This window comes from Entelurus aequoreus, linkage group LG17, assembly GCF_033978785.1.
Source record: "Entelurus aequoreus isolate RoL-2023_Sb linkage group LG17, RoL_Eaeq_v1.1, whole genome shotgun sequence".
NCBI classification, from domain to species: domain Eukaryota; kingdom Metazoa; phylum Chordata; class Actinopteri; order Syngnathiformes; family Syngnathidae; genus Entelurus; species Entelurus aequoreus.
The window spans coordinates 12656689-12677516 of NC_084747.1; the positions used below are offsets into that span (position 1 = coordinate 12656689).

The 20828-nt window shown below is 38.6% G+C and overlaps 2 protein-coding genes across 2 annotated transcripts in view; both read left to right on the forward strand.

Moving 5' to 3' along the window:
* Nucleotides 1-8372: 8372 nt before the first annotated feature.
* On the forward strand, nt 8373-10605 carry LOC133632437 (gastrula zinc finger protein XlCGF17.1-like). The gene has a single exon (XM_062024844.1). The coding sequence runs from the start codon at nt 8659-8661 to the stop codon at nt 9703-9705; it is 1047 nt and encodes a 348-aa protein (XP_061880828.1). The 5' UTR covers nt 8373-8658; the 3' UTR covers nt 9706-10605.
* A 521-nt stretch (nt 10606-11126) lies between these two features.
* Nucleotides 11127-20828, forward strand: part of LOC133632380 (gastrula zinc finger protein XlCGF57.1-like) — a 72462-nt gene continuing 62760 nt past the window's right edge. Inside the window, exon 1 of the mRNA XM_062024771.1 lies at nt 11127-11406. Coding sequence (XP_061880755.1) covers nt 11304-11406 — 103 coding nt within the window. The 5' untranslated portion in view covers nt 11127-11303. The remainder of the gene's footprint in view (nt 11407-20828) is intronic.

Here is a 20828-nt window from a genome sequence, read left to right on the forward strand (position 1 = left end):
AATTCGGGAGGGTTGGCAAGTATGTCTTCAAGGTGTTTTTGAAAATGCACCATTTTTTTTCTCTAAATTTTTAACTAATTTTAAGTGTTTTGTCAAGAAGATTATTTGTGATATGTACATTTTCAGAATGTGCTTGTTCTATTTTGGGCCAAAGTAAAGCAAAGAAAACAATCTGAAATTGTCGAAGTCATATTTTTAAGTTATCATGCCAGGATTTTACCCGTCCCACCCACGTGGAAATATATTTTCCTCCATGCGGCCCCAGAGCTAAAATGAGTTTGACACCCCTGCTGTAATGTGACTCATGTGAGCAGGTTACTGTATGAACACATTTTGTTATAAGTTATAAAAATGTGTTCAGTTCTCAGAGACACATCAATGTCAGGCTGACAATCGCTCTTCCGCTTTATTTCGAACATAAACATACTTACAGTATAATACATCACACAATTTCATATCATTTCTCTTTACATCAAAAGGAGTAGGAAAAAGAAAAGGTTATTTAATCCTACCCCTTTCCCACTTCAGAGTGTTTACAAATACATATGTTCATTTACTGATTACATAAGTGAATGATTAATACAGCAGTTCTTGTAATAGATAATTAAAGGCCTACTGAAATGATTTTTTTTTATTTAAACGGGAATAGCAGATCCATTTTATGTGTCATACTTGATCATTTCGCGATATTGCCATATTTTTGCTGAAAGGATTTAGTATAGAAAATCGACGATAAAGTTCGCAACGTTTGCTCGCTGATAAAAAAAAAAGCCTTGCCTGTACCGGAAGTAGCGTGACGTCACAGGAGCTAGTATTCCTCACAATTCCCCGTTGTTTACAATGGAGCGAGAGAGATTCGGACCGAGAAAGTGATGATTACCCCATTAATTTGAGCGAGGATGAAAGATTCGTAGATGAGGAACGTTACAGTGAAGGACTTGAGAGGCAGCGATGGACGTATCTTTTTTCGCTCTGACCGTAACTTAGGTACAAGCTGGCTCATTGGATTCCACACTCTCTCCTTTTTCTATTGTAGATCACAGATTTGTATTTTAAACCACCTCGGATACTATATCCTCTTGAAAATGAGAGTCGAGAACGCGAAATGGACATTCAGTGCCTTTTATCTCCACGACAATACATCGGCGAAATGCTTTAGCTACGAGCTAACGTGATAGCATCTTGCTTTAACTGCATATAGAAACAAAAGAAATAAACCCCTGACTGGAAGGATAGATAGAAAATCAACAATACTATTAAACCGTGGACATGTAAATACACGGTTAATGCTTTCCAGGCTGGCGAAGGTTAACAATGCTGTGCTAACGACGCCATTGAAGCTAACTTAGCAACCGGACTGCACAGAGCTATGCTAAAAACATTAGCTCTCCACTTACGCCAGCCAGCCCTCATTTGCTCATCAACACCCGTGCTCACCTGCGTTCCAGCGATCGGCAGAAGGACAAAGGACTTCACCCGATGCGTTTGGCGGCCCGGAGACGTAGGAAGTCAAGGTGAAGTCGGCGGCTAGCGCGGCTAGCGCTCCAACAAAGTCCTCCTGGTTGTGTTGCTGTAGTCCGCTGCTAATACACCGATCCCACCTACAACTGTCTTCTTTGCAGTCTTCATTGTTCATTAAAAAAATTGCAAAAGATGTCCAGAATACTGTGGAATTATGAAATGAAAACAGAGCTTTTTGTATAGGATTCTACGGGGTACCATAACTTCCATTACTCGGACTTCGTCACGCGCATACGTCATCATACCGCGATGTTTCAGCCGGATATTTCCCGGGAATTTTAAAATGTCACTTTATAAGTTAACCCGGCCGTATTGGCATGTGTTGCAATGTTAAGATTTCATCATTGATATATAAACTATCAGACTGCGTGGTCGGTAGTAGTGGGTTTCAGTAGGCCTTTAAGTTAGTCATGATAAACATACTGAGATGAAGAATCACATTTTTAATAAGGTTGAAGGCATTTCTCATAATTATTCTTCTGTGTACTTTGTAAGCACTATTCATTTGAACAACCTCTTAAACTGGATCATATCAGTACATTGTTTAACTTCTTAATCATTCCAAATACTGATATGCTAAAGGTTTAAAGTGTTGTATGAGCATACAAATGTTTTAAATTAGTTTTCCCTTTAAGGTTATATTTCTCCTCTTGAGAAGAATTGTTGTACATTCTTGGGTAGCATGTTATAGTTTGCTTTGTACATCATTTTAGCTTTTTGCAATTTTACCAAATCATTGATCTTCAATATTTTTGACTCAATAAATAAAGTGTTTGTGTGTTCTCTATATCCAACATTATGTGTTATTGTAATTGATCTTTTTTGTAACACGGTTAATGAATGAAGCACACTTTTGTAGTTTCCCCATATTTCTGCACAATAACTCAGATATGTAACACTAGTGAGCAGTAGAGAATATGAAGTGATTTTTGGTCTAGAACATGTTTTGCTTTGTCCATTATTTAAATGTTTCTTGCTACCTTATGTTGTATATTTTTTTATATGATATTTCCTGTTCATGTTATCTATTATTACACCCAAAAATCTAGTTTATTTTACCCTTTCAATATCTACTCCGTCTATTTGTATTTGTGTTTGACTTTCTCTTCTACTGTTGCCAAATAGCATTATTTTAGTTTTACTGAGATTCAAAGATTGTCTGTTTTTGTCAAACCATCTTTTTCATTTGTTCATTTCTTCTGTTATTATTTGTATTATCTTCTGTGTGTTCTCCCCAGAACAGAAATCAGCTGTGTCGTCTGCAAATAAAACTAACTTTAAGTCTTTTGTAACTTTACAAATGTTTTTTGTATAAAGATTAAACAATCTTGGTCCCAGTATTGATCCCTGGGGTACACCACAATATATATCTAGACGTGTTGACGTATGTTCACCCATCTTCACATATTGTTTTCTATTGGTTAAATAGCTTCTTACCCAATTCAAGACCAACCCTCTGATGCCATATCATTCTAATTTTGTATCAGATAGTGAGGCTGAACACGAGATTGAAGAACCTTTGAGCAGTGATACAGACTGTGAAGGTGATATGAGGACTCACACTGACAACAAACACTCTGAATGCTCTTCAAAGAAGAGAGGTAAAACATGTTTGAGCTGCTCAGTTTATGCTGAAAGTTTTACTAAAAAGAGCCGTTTGACTCAACACATGAGAACACACACGGTTGAAAAACATTTAAATTGTTCGATTTGTGGCAAAAGCTTTTCTCGAATTAGCTTTTTGACTCGACACATGAGAACATACACAGGTGAAAAACCATTTAATTGTTCAGTTTGTGGCGAAAGCTTTTCTCAAAATAGCCATTTGACTCAACACATGAGAACACACACAGGTGAAAAACCATTTAATTGTTCAGTTCGTGGCAAAAACTTTTCTCAAAATAACCTTTGACTCGACACATGAGAACACACGCTGTAGGAAAACCATTTAGTTGTTCAGTGTGCTGTAAAAGGTTCCCACATAATGCAGATGCAGTAAAACACGTAAGAACACATAAGGGAAAAAAACCAATTAGCTTTTTAGTTTGTTGTATGTTGCTCATATGTGGTGACATCCACCCTACCCAGGACCTCCTCACTGCTTCTTTCACAAATATCTGAGGTATTCATACAAACTTGGATTAGTATAAAGCATAATCTTATCTACTCATGACCCCATGTCTTATCTGATATGTTTGTGAAATCTATGTATTTTCTTTTTGGATGTCAGACTAATTGTAAGTTATTTTTGCTTATTTTATTACTTCTGACGGCATTATATTTGGCATCGTAGGTAACGTGAAGAAGATGTGGCTGAAATAAATGTCTGTGAGAAAAACGAATGACTTGAGCCTTAATTAAGACCTCGGAGGGAGTAACACTGATAATGGGCCACAATTTACAGGTCAGAAATTTAAAGAGTTTTCAGAAAAAAAGTATGGGTTCAACTAAGGCTGTCAATGTTAACGGATGTGATTATTAAAAAGAATATATCGCGTTACCATGAATGAATGATGATTAATCACAGTGTTGGTTTTGACCGGCGCAGGAAGGCAGTGCGCATCGCACAGGCAGCGATGACGTCACACACCAGTGGTAGAGGGATGTGCTCTGCGCCCACTTTCGCTTCAAAACAAACCTCGATGGAACTTCAGATAAAAGTGAGGTTATTAATCAGTAATGCAGCGACAAACTTTCTTATCATCGGCACACATCAAGTTTAAATAGAATCAAAGAATCAGGACGCACTTTGTCCTGTATGTTTATTAAGTAAGTGGCCAACAGAGCCCATTATTTTGTTTTCATGTTCCCGGGTGTGTGTAAAAGAAAAAAGTCAATGGTGACGTCACACGCCAGTTTTGACACAGCAGTTTGGCTACAGTCGCCAACACGCACCGAGCAGGCATCTTGTCAGTGCAGCAGATAACTAAAGTCAGTGTACAAAAGTGAAAATAGAAGTGTTCTGCTGTCTATGCTTGCAATAAGAGCAATATTTATGTGAGCGTGTTTGTTTCCTCACTGAGTGCAGTTGGTCCGAGGTCGAGTACAAGTCATCGTTCAGTGAGGATATTACTGATAAAAGTCAAGACGAAAAAACGTCAAAAGGGTGAAATGCTATAATGTTGAAAATGTATACTGGGGTAGTGTGAGTTTCACACTTTCACAACACTTACTTTGTCAAACAACTTGCCGTTTGCTTGAACCCACTAAAACAGTGGTACCAAACCACCGGGCCACGGCCCGGTACCAGTCCGTGGATTGATTGGTACCGGGCTGCACAAGAAATAAAATAAAAAAAAATAAAACATTTTATTTTATTTTTACTTTTGGATTAAATCAACATAAAAAACACAAGATACACTTACAATTAGTCCACCAACCCAAAAAAAACCCCTCCCCCATTCACACAAAAGGGTTGTTTCTTTCTGTTATTAATATTTCTGGTTCCTACGTTATATATCAGTGGCATGCAGTCAAAAAAAGTAAAAAGAAAAAAAAAATACTTAAATTGTTATATGTATCCAGTGATTATACTAAAGTTATTTTCCATTTAACTTCACCAGTTTTAATTATTTTTATTTTTATTTTCACATTTTCCGTTCAAATACTGAGAAGAGACGGTGATCAGCAGCCAGTTGAGGCACGTCACTGCGTTGTGCCTCAACATGGATTGTGCACAATGACTCGGCTAACTGCTGGCCTGCTGTGCAGTGAGACCGTATTGCTATATGAATTATATTATACATTTCCATAGTTTAGTTAGCTGAGGTATATAATGTACAGTGTATTTTGTCAACAACTGTATGTGTGTAACGTATTTCTTGTACTGAGCGATCATAAAACTCTGCTGCGAAGACGCACTGTGAGAGGCTCGTCTCATAACCCCGCCTCCTGGTGCCAAGCACCTCCGCCGCAGAATGCACCGCCCGACGGGAGCGCCACACCAACCAAAGCCCACACCCAAACCCTCCACGTGCAAGACCGAATCCACCCAAAAAAAGTCACTTAACAAGAAGCCAAAAAGTGCAAAAACAACAATGCTCGCGCTGGAGGAGCCGCGAACGACCGCAGGGACACAACATTAGGTACACCTGCAGACTGCAGCACGGATTTCATATTTCATTCATTCACAACTCTTCCAACACGAACACCACTGTTCCCGCACTTATAAGTAAAGGTGAGACCATAATGACGTTTTTTTAATCAAATGTACTTTTTTGTGTGCTACAGTTTGTATGTGTAAAGTTAAAGTTAAGTTAAAGTACCAATGATTGTCACGCACACACTAGGTGTGGTGAAATTTGTCCTCTGCATTTGACCCATCCCCTTGTTCACCCCCTGGGAGGAGAGGGGAGCAGTGGGCAGCAGCGGTGCCGCGCCCTTGAATCAATGTAGGTGATTTAACCCCCAATTCCAACCCTTGATGCTGAGTGCCAAGCAGGGAAGAATGCTGGTATGAGCTTTTAAAATAACCCGTTAACTGCTGCCAATCAAATGGTTAATAAGATACTATTTAGGGTTCATAAGTTTGTAAATCCGACTGTGATGAAGTCAGTGCCTCACCAGACATAACCTCACCGCACGCCACTGTTATATATCTATAAAAATCAATACAGTCTGCAGGCATACAGTCCGTAAGCACACATGATTGTATTTTTTTATGACAAAAAAAAAAGTAATAATAATAATAATCCCCCCCTGTCCGTGGGACACATTTTCAAGCGTTGACCGGTCCGCAGCTACAAAAAGGTTGGGGACCACTGCAATAAAAGACAGAATACAACATTGTAGACTTTTGTTTAATTTCTATTTCCAAAGTATTTTGATATCAAAAATATTTTCGCGATAAGTAGCACTTCAATTATGAGCCAGAAATGTAAGAAAAGATGAAAAGGGTCGCTAGTTATTCAAAAGGTATTTTAATTTTTAAAGTGCAGTTGTCGAACGGAAGTTGCAAACTTCTGGCGCATGCGCAAACACATCGAACAGTGGTAAAGCAGAAAGTCCAAGATGGCGGACTTAGCGGCGTGGCTTTCCGGAGAAGTTTCACATTTACGATCTTATAGATTCAAAAATAGCATCAAATACCTCAACTATTCGCCAGGGAACATACTTTGAGTGTGGAGCGATGGCGTGTTATCTGAAGTGAAGATTGAAGACGTGATAGAAGATGGACGACTACTGCTATGCTAAGATGGCGACGTCCGCTAAAAGAGAACATGAAAGAGAATCAGCGCCACCAACTTCCAGCAAATCACCAACGGAGATAAAGACGAAAGATGAAGGTGAGTGAGTTGATTTCCGTAGTTTGAAAGCTATTTGGAATTCCAAGCCCTAAAAATAGAAATTAGCCGACTTTGTTGACAATGTAAACAAAGAACCTGTTAGCATTTTTACCTTGATCCAAAATGTCGGAAATGTCTGTTAGAAGTTACCGCAGTAGTAAACAGTAGGCAAGCAACGATACTTGATATCGTGATGCTGTGTGTGTGAGAATGTGTGTGTGAGTGAACTACTGTATTCGTCCTAACTGGGAGATTAAACACACCAACTAATTTAATCAGAAAAAAGCAATTTTTGCATGTAAATATTTGTGTACTATAAACTCTGCCTACACTCTTTTTTTTAAATCATTTTTGAGTTTTTGGATACAAACATTTTTGTCCCTGAAATAATCATTATACTTGTTTAATGTGTTGGTACACATTATTTTACAGTACCTCAAATTAATGTACTTTTATTAAATATAAAATCGGGGAACCGCTTGCTTTTTTCCAAGCACTGGTAAAAAGTACTGACATTTTAAAGTAATTAAGGAATATTTAAAAAAATAAAATAAAATTTTGTTTAGTAAATGTTAACTTGAATTAAAAATCCTACAGTATTCAGTACACCACTGATACTTTGTTTCCTGCAGAATGTTTGTGATGACAAGCAAAAAAAAAGGAAAACAGGTTGTTCTCTTTACCCCCACAAAATGTAAGGAAAAAGAAGCAAAACTGTGGTCCTAAAACCAGGTACGGACCAAAGCGTGGGTGACCTGTACGTTACACCTCTAGTAAACACAATTATAGATATGAACAAAATGACAGTTGTCAGCTGTGAGCATATATTACCTCCATCAAACATGGCGGAAATGTCTGTTACAAGATACTGTGGTAGTAAATAGTAGGGATGCAACTGTACTCGCTATTATCTGCCTTTAATTAAATTTAACAATGTTATATTAATCAAGATCGGATGGGATGGTATACACAAAATAATCGTGATCATATTTTTGGCCATATTGCCCAGCCCTATTCCATCAGCATTTCAGTTCAGTTTCAGCATTTGAGCAGTTTCTACAGAAATTAGTTATGTTCATACTTTGTATTTTTTGTTTAGCACTTAGCAATAGTGCTAATTGCTTGATCTGCTTATCACTCAGCTTCTAAAACTTGTAGCTCATCCTAGGGCTGGGCGATATGGCCTTTTTTTAATATCTCAATATTTTTAGGCCATATATATCTGGATATTTTGCCTAAGCCTTGAATGAACACTTGATGCATATAATCACAGCAGTATGATGATTCTATGTGTCTACATTAAAACATTCTTCTTCATACTGCATTAATATATGCTCATTTTAAACTTTCATGCAGAGAGGGAAACCACAACTAAGTCAATTTACCAAAAGTGTATTTATTAAACAGTTATTAAGCAGTGGCACAAACATTCATGTAAATTCAAAAACAGAAAGTGCAAGATTGTCAGAGACATTTTAAAACAAGCTATTAGTGCACTTTTGTGCATGATGTCACTAAGATGACATTTCAAAACAACACTAAATTAAAGTGCTTGTGTCTTGCAGACATCCAGCAGCTGATCGGTAATCCAGAAGAAGTTTCCCCTCAGTTAGGGGGGAGCTCCACTTTGAAGCAGGAGACTCCACAACCACCCTGCATTAAAAAGGAAGAGGAGGAACTCTGCATCACTCAGGAGGGAGAGTGTCTTCTAGGACGAGAGGAAGCTGATTACACCAAGTTTCCACTGAGTATTCTCTCTGTGAAGACTGAAGATGATGAAGAAAAACCACAAGTAGTCAACCTCTTAGCTCCACTATCAGATAGTGAGGCGAAAGACGAGGTTGAAGAACCTATGAGTAGGAAAACTGACTGTAAAGAACTTCCCCTTCAGCCTAAGGAGGGCAGCTCCACTTTGAAGCAGGAGGCTTCACAGCCCCCTCACATTAAAAAGGAAGAGGAGGAACTCTGCATCACTCAGGAGGGAGAGTGTCTTCTAGGACGAGAGGAAGCTGATTACACCAAGTTTCCACTGAGTATTCTCTCTGTGAAGACTGAAAATGATGAAGAGAAACCACAAGTAGACAACTTCTTAGCTCCACTATCAGATAGTGAGGCTGAAGACGAGGTTGGAAAACCTTTGAGCAGCGATACAGACTGTGAAGGTGATATGAGGACTCACACTGACAACAAACACTCTGAATGCTCTACGAAGAAGAGAGGTAAAAAATGTTTGAGCTGTTCAATTTGTGGTCAAAGTTTTACTAAAAAGAGCCGTTTGACTCGACACATGAGAACACACACAGGTGAAAAACCATTTAAGTGTTCAGTTTGTGGCAAAGGTTTTTCTCAAAATAGCATTTTGACTCAACACATGAGAACACACACAGGTGAAAAACCATTTAAATGTTCAGTTTGTGGCGTAAGCTTTTCTCGAAATAGCCATGTGGCTCAACACATGAGAACACACACAGGTGAAAAACCATTTAGTTGTTCAGTTTGTGGCAAAAGCTTTTCTCAAACTAGCAATGTGACTGAACACATGAGAACACACACAGGTAAAAAAACATTTAACTGTTCGATTTGTGGTAAAAACTATTCTATTTTGAGCAGTTTGTCTCGACACATGAAAACACACAGAGATGAAAAAACATTGAATTGTTCAGCATGTGGCAAAAGCTTTTCTGTTAAGAGCCATTTGACTCAACACATGAGAACACACACAGGTGAAAAACAATTTAATTGTTCAGTTTGTGGCAAAAGCTTTCCTCATAGCAGCTCTTTGTGTCGACACATGAGAACACACGCTGGAGAAAAAACATTTAGTTGTTCAGTGTGCTGTAAAAGGTTCACACATAATGCAGACGCAGTAAAACACATAAGAACACACAAGGGAAAATAACTGTCCATCCATTTTCTACCACTTGTCCCGTTCGGGATTGCAGGGTACACCCTGGACAAGTCGCCACCTCATAGCAGGGCCAACACAGATAGACAGACAACATTCACACTCACATTTATCCCCTGGGCCCATTTAGTGTTGCCAATCAACATATCCCCAGGTGCATGTTTTTGGAGGTGGGAGGAAGCCAGAGTCCTCGGAGGGGGGGAAAAATAGCTGTTTAGTTTGTGGTATGTTGCTCATATGTGGTGACATCCACCCTACCCAGGACCTCCTCACGGCTTCTTTCACAAATATCTGAGGTATTCATACAAACTTGGATTATTTTGAGCATAATCTTATCTACTCATGACCCCATGTCTTCTCTGTATCTGAAACCTTCCTGAACAGTAAGATAGATGATGCTTCAAGTGCTTGGTTACTCCTTCTTCAGTCCAGGGACCTGGGGCCTCATGTGTCAAGTTTGTGCACGCTCAAAAACCTGCACTACACCCTTTTTCACTGCAAAGTTGAGATGTATCAAAACTGACGTTGACGCATAAGTGATGCTGGGTAACTGTTTGCATAACAAACTGCCAACTTTTACTCCTCAGACTGATTGATGTGCAAATCAGAGACATATGAACAATTAACCCCCAACACCCACAACCCAACCCCCACCCCCCCTCGACATTCGGGCATAACAGGTTCAATCCGGCCCGCGAGATGAGTTTGCGAAGTGTAAAATTCAGCTGCATTTTTTAATGACAGAAACTGCTGTTCTAATTGTGTCCACTGGATGTCGCAAAAATGTTTTATTTGTGATGTGTACATTTTCAGAATGTGCTTGTTCTATTTTGGGCCAAAGTAAAACAAAAAAAACAATCTGAATTTGTCGTACTTGTATTTTTAAGTTATCATGCCATGGTTTTCCCTGTCCCGCCAAGTGGAAATAGATTTTCCTCCATGCGGCCCCTGAGCTAAAATGACTTTGACACCCCTGCTGTAATGTGACTCATGTGAGCAGGTTACTGTATAAACACACATTTTGTTATAAGTTATAAAAATGTGTTCAGTTCTCAGAGACACATCAATGTCAGGCTGACAATCACTCTTCAGCTTTCTCCAAACACGAGAACAAAGCAGCTCCTACTGACTTGTGATTGGTCAGACCGTGCCCATCTTAATCACATGGCTAATTTCTATATAATAAATTGCGATGTAACACAATTGTATATCTTATATGCTCAGACAGTAATGTGTTTATATAAGTTTAGATTGTGTTATGATGTTTGTAATGGGGAAATACGTAAATGTGTCTTGTTTTCATTATTGCATTTAAGACAATATTAAAATGCCTTTATTTTGAAAAACAACTGCTGCGGAGTAGAAAACGGAAGTTGCTGGATTCTAGCGCATGCGCAAATGTACTTGAAGAAAAGAAAAGACGAAGACCGCAGGCTATGGTCTTTCGGAGATTCTTCGAATTCACGATCTTAAAGTCATATGATTCACAGCAATTATAGCAACAAATATCTCAATTCGTGTTTCCCAAAGCCACGAAATGTGCATTGAGTTTGGAGCGATATCTGAAGGGAAAATTGAAGACGTGATAGAAGATGGACGACTACTGCTATGCTAAGATGGCGACGTCCGCTAAAAGAGAACATGAAAGAGAATCAGCGCCACCAACGGAGAACAATCTGAAAAGCGAAGATGAAGGTGAGTGTGTTGCGTTCCCTCATTTGAAAGCTGTTTGAATTCCAAGCCCTAAAAATAGAAATTAGCCGACTTTGTTGAACAATGTAAACAAAGAACCTCGATCCAAAATGGCGGAAATGTCTGTTAGAAGTTACCGGTCGGTTAGAAGGGCCGGCCCGTGCCATAGGCCGTATAGGCAAATGCTAAGGGCGCCGTCCATCAGGGGGCGCCACGCCAGTGCCAGAAATGTTGGAGAAAAAAAAAAGTTGGTACTATTATTTCTAAATACAAAAAATAATCCCACGTTAATTAAAATGCAAAGTAAAGCCTATTTAATAGAAATATTATTTGTTACTACATTACGCCCCCCTTCCCCCGCACGGTGCGCCCCCTCCCTTCCCGTATCATGACTCTTTTTGGACGTCACCACATCAAAAAATCAACACAAGATGTCAAAACGGCCAAAACTGTCAGGTGCCCAGGGAAGAAAAAATAGAAAAGAAGAGGAGGAGAAACGAGAAAAAGACAGAGGTAGCAGGTAGGTAACGTTAGCCTACATGAAATTATTTGTCTTGACAGAATGTGATAGTAACCTGGCTTTTTAGCATTAAGCTAATGTTACATGATTCGGCAATTGCTAATCAATAAATAGCTAGTTCTGTTTTAACGTCGGATTAATATTGTGGAGGGGGCTAAATTGTTATGGAAAATAATAATGTAACGTTAGGTAATTACAGTACTCCCACCTTACATTCCTCAGGGACATTTGTATTAGATCTTTTAAGCAGGTGTTTTTTGTTTACAGTGTTATTGCCTTCTGGTTAGCTAATGTTTGCCCTGCAGGTAACAGTCACTTTTCCACCCCTTTATATATTAGGTATAGTTGTAAGCCTAGTTGTTAAAGGCCTACTGAAACCCACTACTACTGACCACGCAGTCTGATATATATATATATATATATATATATATATATATATATATATATCAATGATGCAATCTTAACATTGCAGCACATGCCAATACGGCCGGGTTAACTTATAAAGTGCAATTTTAAATTTCCCACTAAACTTCCGGTTGAAAACGTCTATGTATGATGACGTATGCGCTTGACGTCACCAGTTAAACGGAAGTATTGGAACACCATTGAATCCAATACAAAAAAGCTCTGTTTTCATCTCAAAATTCCACAGTATTCTGGACATCTGTGTTGGTGAATCTTTTGCAATTTGTTTAATGAACAATGAAGACTGCAAAGAAGAAAGTTGTAGGTGGGATCTGTGTGTTAGCGGCTGGCTGCAGCCACATAACCAGGAGGACTTTGACTTGGATAGCAGACGCGCTAGCCGACGCTAGCCGCCGACCGCACGGATGATCGGGTGAAGTCCTTCGTCCTTCCGTCGATCGCTGTAACGCAGGTGAGCACGGGTGTTGATGAGCAGATGAGGCCTGGCTGGCGTAGGTGGAGCGCTGATGTTTATCATAGCTCTGTGAGGTCCCATTGCTAAGTTAGCTTCAATGGCGTCGTTAGCAACAGCATTTTTAAGCTTCGCCAAGCTGGAAAACATTAACCGAGTAGTTACAGGTCCATGGTTTAATAGTATTGTTGATTTTCTGTCTATCCTTCCAGCCAGGGGTTTATGTATTTTGTTTCTATCTGCATTTGAGCCCGATGCTATCACGTTAGCTCCGTAGCTAAAGTGTTTCGCCAATGTATTGTCGTGGAGATAAAAGTCACTGTGAATGTCCATTTCACGTTCTCGACTCTCATTTTCAAGAGGATATAATATCCAGTGTTTCCCATAAACTGCCAAGATACCTGTGGCGGTGGGGGCGTGGCTATGGGCGTGGTCACCATGACATCATCGATTCATTTGCATAATTTACTACAATGATATGATTTTCTCTAAAAAGGCTAAAAAAATGTATACATACTAATTAATAATAACAGTTTTGTTTTAAACGTCCATCCATACATCCATTTTACAATATAATTACAACACTTTATGTACATATTTATATACAGATTTGAACAATAAGTTATTCACTGAAATATATTTATTAATTGTGGTTCTTACAAAAAATATATCTTATAAAATATAAAAGCTAAAATGTCTCAAAGCTCTGCCCCTTTAATTAGTGCATACTAAATAATTTAACTTTAGACTACTACTACAACCATATTATTTACCAGCAACATAAAGTGAAACAGAGGCAGAGGTGTCCTGCCACAGTCAGTAACAAATAAACAGAAAACAGTAGTGGTCAAATACAAATAAGGCAACAAGAGAAGTATCCTACACTTCTCTTTTGTAAAGTAAATCTGAACAGCCGATATGGGCATCTACATTAACTATATGATTTGCCTGAGAAGCTGGACAGGGAAAAAAAATAAAATAAAATAATTTTTTTTAAATTTGTGGCGGACGTAATTATTTTGTGGCGGGCCGCCACAAATAAATGAATGTGTAGGAAACACTGGTATCCGAGGTGGTTTAAAATACAAATCCGTGATCCACAATAGAAAAAGGAGAAAGTGTGGAATCCAATGAACCCTTGTACCTTAGTTACGGTCAGAGCGAAAAAAGATACGTCCTCCACTGCACTGTAGTCCTTCATTCTCACTTTCCTCATCCACAAATCTTTCATCCTCGCTCAAATTAATGGGGTAATCGTCGCTTTCTCGGTCCGAATCGCTCTCGCTGCATTGTAAACAATGGGGAAATGTGAGAAGCCTTTCAACCGGTGACGTCACGCTACTTCCGGTACAGGCAAGGCTTTTTTTAATCAGCGAGCAAAAGTTGCGAACTTTATCGTCAATGTTCTATACTAAATCCTTTCAGCAAAAATATGGCAATATCGCGAAATGATCAAGTATGACACATAGAATGGATCTGCTATCCCCGTTTAAATAAAAACAATTCATTTCAGTAGGCCTTTAAAGTGCACATCATTATTGTTAATTAAGCAATATCACATGAGAGGGAATGCTGTTTTTTAATTTGAGCACTGCTGTGATTCCGTTAAAGATAATCATAACATAACATTCTCATATAATATATTATACTGTTACTTTGCATTCTGCTATTCAGCATTTCACTGTAATGAGGGCAATAAATTGAATCTAATCTAATTTGCATATCAGTTAACATCATACATATATCTCTTTGGTTTTTCATCTATATTATATCATTTCATTTTATTCCTGGAATCATATGTTTTTATTATTAGACTGTAATAGTCAATGGTGTCACATACTCCTCTCTTCAGATGCACTGTTGAAATGTCTAAATCCCACCCCTGGGCCATCTACCACATCTACCACTGCTGCCTCCACTTCAGCAGCACAACCCACCAGTGATGCAGCATCAGCAGCACAACCCAGCCATGATGCAGCAGCATCAAGCGGTCTTCCTGTTGCCTCCACCTCAGCAGCACAACCCACCAGTTTTGCAGCAGCATCAAGCGCTCCTCCTGCTGCACCAATAGACCCTGCTGACTGGCCTTCGGCTTTAACTGAAAAAGTACGAACAGAGTTAGTTCACAGAGGTCCATTTGTAATTGATAGTGACTTCACATTCCCGAAACAGAAAGACGGACGAAGGTGTCAGCATGATTATTTTAACAGACTCTTAATCAATGGTTTAAAGGTGAGAAGAACCTGGCTTATGTACTCGAAAAAAGAAGATAGCTTGCACTGCTTCTGCTGCAAAATGTTTTCCAAGAGAGATTACGAACTGAGTAGGGAAGATCTGAAGGACTGGAAAAATGCAAGCCACTGGCTCAAGGTCCATGAGGAAAGCCAGGAGCATAATGCTCACATGGCAACATGGAAGGACTTGGAGGTCCGTTTTGCGAAAGGACTCACAATAGATAAACAAGAGATGGCACTTGCTGAGGCTGAGAGAAAAAGGTGGCGTGAAGTTCTACATCGTTTGGTGGCAATAATTCAGTCCTTAGCTGAAAGAAACGTGGCTTTCAAATTCAGGGGGTCCACGGACACATTAAATAAACCAGACCATGGCAATTTTCTGAAAGAAGTGGAGCTTATGGCCAAATTTGATCCAGTGATGAAGCAGCATGTCAGTAGAGTAGAAAGTGGAGCTGGCAGTCACGTACATTATCTGGGAAAAAGAAAAACAATCCAAAATGAACTGATTGACTCCATCAGTTCAAGAATACTAAAACGCATTGTGGAAGAGATCAAAACATCAAAGTATTTCTCCATCATTTTAGATTGCACACCTGATCTGAGTCATAAGGAACAGCTCTCTGTCATAGTCAGGATAGTGTCACAAGAAGACATACCACAAGTTAAAGAGCATTTCCTGGGCTTTCTTGTTGCAGAGGAATCAACAGGAGATCATTTGTCAACTCTCATCCTAAAACGGTTAGAGGAGCTTAACATTCCTTTTGAAGACTGCAGAGGACAGTCTTATGACAATGGGGCCAACATGAAGGGAAAAAATAAAGGGGTTCAGGCAAGGTTGCTTCAGCTAAACTCAAGAGCTTTTTTTGGTCCCATGTGGTGCCCACACTTTAAATCTGGTAGTAGCTGATGCTGCAAAAAGCTCACCAGATGCCCTTGGCTACCTTGGGCATTTAGCAAAGTTATTCAAGCTCTTCTCAGCCTCCACCCATAGGTGGGGTGTCCTCCTGAAACATGTTAAAACCACTTTGAAATCATGGGCTGAGACCAGATGGGAAAGCAGGATAAAAAGCATTGAGGCAGTCAGATATCAGGCTCGGCAAGTCAGAGAGGCTCTTCTGGAGGTGAGGGAAACAACTGCAGACCCTGTGGTGAGAGTTGAAGCCCAGTCTTTGGCTGAGGAGATTGGATCCTATCGTTTTTGCATTTGTACAGCTATCTGGTATGACATTCTCAGCAAGATCCAGTATGAGTAAACTCATGCAGCTGGATGTGGCTGTCGACTTGCTGAAGAAAACCAAAGATTCCCTCAGCAGCTACAGAAACACTGGATTTTCTGATTCACAGACAACGGCAAAGGAGATGTGTGAAGAAATGAATGTGGAGGCTGAACTCAAACAAAAGCGATTGAGAACCACCAAAAGGCACTTCGGTTATGAGTCTCCAGATGAGCCCATACAAGATGCACTTAAAAAAATGGAAACCACATTTTTTAATGTGGTAGTGGATGCAGCCATCTCTTCACTTGATGAGAGATTTCAGAGCCTTGGAGAGGTGAATGACAAGTTTGGAGTACTCCTCAATTTCCACAACTTACAAAAAGAAGAGCTGCTACAGCAGTGCCAAACCCTGAGTACTACTCTGACCCATGACAGCCAGCTGGACATTAATGGCACAGAACTTGCAATGGAAATGCAGAATTTCCCACCATTGCCATCAAAGAACATGACAAACATGGAACTCTTGACCTTCCTGCATGAGAAGAAGCTGGCAGAAATTTACCCCAACATGTGCATTGCTCTGAGAATCTCTGCCACTCTTCCTGTTACAGCGGCTGCTGCTGAAAGAAGCTTCTCTAAGCTCAAACTCATTCAAACCTACCTGAGATCTACTATGATGCAAGAACGTCTCAGTGGACTTTCCATCATAAGCATAAATCATGTGGTCTCAAATCAGTTGTCATATGATGATGTTGTAGATGACTTTGCTGCAAGAAAGACTAGGAGAGTAAGGCTGTAGCAGGTGATGTGAGGTTGATGAGGGGGTGGTGTACAGTCATTTGTAAGTCATTCTAGTTAATGCAATATTAAAAAGCACAAATAGAGAACTCTGTAGGATTCCCTTTTTTTGTAATATAGTTGTTAAAGTCATACTGGTTTGATATCTTGTTTTGTGCAGTGCCTTATTTATATTGTATTTTTAATTTATTTTATGCAACTTGTTGACACGTTTTATTTTGTGTTTATGTATGTAAAAAATATTGTATTTCGTATATTCATTTTTTATTTTTTGTATTCATTTATTTATTCATATTTTTTTTATCTTGTTAACTATTCTGATTGTTGATTTGCTTTCTTTAAGTAAAAAAAAAGGTCAAAGACAAAGCTATTCCGTTTCTTGTGAGTATATACACTTCACTGCCGATGTGGGGGGGCGCCACCTAAAATTTTGCCTAGGGCGCCAGATTGGTTAGGGCCGGGCCTGACCGCAGTAGTAAACAGTAGGCAAGCAACGATACTTGGTATAATCCTGCGTGAATCCGCCTTTATTGACCGTGATCCTGTGTGTCTGAGAATGTGTGTGTGTTTGTGTACGTTACACAACATGTACTAAAGAACTCTGCAGACCCTTTTTTTTTTTTTTTAAATAAATTTTGAGTTTGTGGATAAAAACATTTTGTCCCTGAAATAGTCATTAAACTTGTTTAATGTGTATTTTACAGTACCTCAAATTCAAACTGCACTTTCATGTACTTTTATTAAATATAAAACTCCACAATCGGTGCACCGCTTGCCTTTTTCTAAGCTCTGGTAAAAAGTACTGACGTTTTCAAGTCATTAAAGAATAAAAATTATTATTTGAAAATATTGTTTAGTAAATGTTAACTTCAAATAAAAATCCTACAGTATTCAATACACCACTGATACTTTGTTTCCTGCAGAATGTTTGTGGTGACAAGCAAAACAAAACTAAAGAACCTTGAGAGGAAAAAAAGGTTGTTCTTTTTACCCCCACAAAATGTACAGAAAATAAGCAAAACTGTGGTTCTAAAACCAGGTACGGACCGAAGCATGGGTGGCCTGTACCGTTACACCTCTAGTAAACACAATTATAGATATGAACAAAATGACAGTTGTCAGCTGTGAGCATATATTACCTCCATCAAACATGGCGGACATGTCTGTTACAAGATACTGTGGTAGTAAATAGTAGGGATGCAACTGTACTCGCTATTATCCTGCACGGGACAATACGCTTTTAATGTAAAAAAAAAAATATATATATATATATTAATCGAGATTGGATGGCATTTACTTTGTATTTTTTTGTTTAGCACTTAGCAATAGTGCTTCTTGCTTTATCTGCTTATCACTCAGCTTCTAAAACTTGTAGCTCATCCTCCTTATATTCAGGCTCAAAAATATAAGGTTCTGGATCATAATTTGTCCCAAAGTATTCTTTGATGGCACTCATGAAGTCTGCCTTTATTAGTAATAATTGGTGGTGTTGTTGAAGGAAATAGCGAACGTTGTGATGCGTCTGTGAAAATAATGTGCCGCCGTTTGCTTAAAATGATAAAAAATTATAAAAATACGTAAATATTACATGTTATTATGAATGTGCCTGTTATTACATCACATATATACTTACAACATGTATATAAAAAGTTAATGGAAGCTTTTGGCAATTTGTTAGTTTTTTATAGGCGAAATAGAGTGCATCCCCATTACCTGCATTGTTAGCTGACTTTTGCTAGCGTTTATTTATGAGTTAGAATGAGTGATGGGCAGTAGTGCACAACAAGTAGCGACGCTATGTAGCTTAACTACAGTTGCCAGTAGCGTGGCGTTAGCCTCGCTCCTTTTTGAACCCGTAGTGATTCCTGTAGCTTAGCTATTTTCCACCCATGTAGTGACGTAGCGTCCATCAAACGCTACAAAGAGAGAAAATAGACTGCTAATCAAGGGCTGGGAAAACACCAAAAAATATTGCTATAATAATTGTAATTTATTGTTACTATGATTGTTATTTTACGTGTTATTAATGTGTTACTAATGTATATCTGGTTGCTCTTTTAGATTATATTCAATATTTAGTTTTGGTGGTATTGTTTTTACGTTTCCAAAATAATAAATAATGGTGTTATTTATCGTGATTCCAAAATCACTCAAAATAATTGTGATTATGTTTTGCCATAATTGTCCAGCCGTAGATGAGGTATTGGAAAGGACTTCATGATAAACTATGTATCACGGTACTTGAGTCACGATACAATAGTCTATTGTAATATTGTGACATGGAGTTTTACTGTGATTTTTACAAAGTCACTGAGAAATTTAAATGTAAAGAGCTTAAAGTAAATGTGGTAAATATGTACACTAGATGCTAGTTATAATTTATTGGACAAATTGTGTCAAAAACAAAGTAAATGAAATTATAATTATTTTTCTTGCATATAATATGTAAAAAAGTCCTCTACTTCTTAACTACAAACTTCTTTCAGATAGATATTATCTTTTTTAGTCTTACAAATCTGTATTTGTCGAAGCAAATGTTTTCTACTTTCTGTGACTCTAGCTTAGCTTTTCTGAGTCTATGACAAGTCATGTAAACATTGATCCATCATTCTGTCAAGGCACTAAATGAATGGCCATGAAACACTACACACTAGGGTTGTCCCCATACCAATAATTTAGTACCGGTACCGGTGGTACTTTAACTTTAACTTAAATGTATGGATACTTTTCCAAATAAATGTACACAGATACGCCTTGTAGCAGGTAAAACACATTTATTAAAGACAAAACACAAATGGTAGGAATTTGTTACAAAATGTAGTCATTTCATTTGCATTAGTTGACTGCTAATTGGGCATTTTTAACTGCACTAATATTTTTCTGTGAATTTAGCTTAGCTTTTCTGAGTCTATGACAAGTCATGTAAACATTGATCCATCATTCTGGCAAGGCACTAAATGAATGGCCATGAAACACTACACACTAGGGTTGTCCCGATATTAATAATTTAGTACCGGTACTAAATGTATAGATACTTTTCCAAATAAAGGCAACTACGAAAAATGTCAATATTGGCTTTATTTTAAACAGAAAATCTTACACTACATTAAATCCTCACAAACAAAGAACAAAAAACTATGGAAAACTATGGATACATGTACACAGATAAGCCATGTAGCAGGTAAAACACATTTATTAAAGACAAAACACAAATTGTAGTAATTTGTTACAAAATGTAGTTATTTCACTTGCATTAGTTGACTGCTAATTGGGCAGTTTTAACTGTGCTAATATTTGGCATCAAGCCAAGCAGCTGTGTGCGCGTCTACGTATCTACATGTGCACAGCAGGGGAGCTGGTTAACTTATGAGAGTAGTATGTGTGTTTGTGAGAATGTCAACATGTTGTCTGAGTGACGTCAGTGAGTGAGCGGGCGAGTAAAGAGAGAGCAGCAGGACAGGTGTAACAACTACATTATACCTGTCACTATTTAAACTCCTTGTGCAGATCTGAATGCTTATTATTTAAATGTTGACCTAAGTCTGAAGCAAAGGTGGTAATACTAATCACCACATTTGGCGAGGCGTGTTTTAAAGCAGCTGTTGTGAGAGTAGTGTATGTGTGTGTGCACCTTTAAGAGTGGCAGTATGTGGGCTGAGTGACGTGAGCAAGTGAGTGGGCAAGTAAGGAGAGGTAGTGGTAGCATGTGCAGGAGTGTTAATAGCATGGTGGATGTCCGGTTGTGCCCTGTGGAAATTACAAACCCCGTTTCCATATGA

Coding starts and splice junctions, on each gene's coding strand:
- LOC133632437 (XM_062024844.1), top strand. CDS start 8,659: ATGAGTAGGAAAACTGACTGTAAAGAACTTCCCCTTCAGCCTAAGGAG.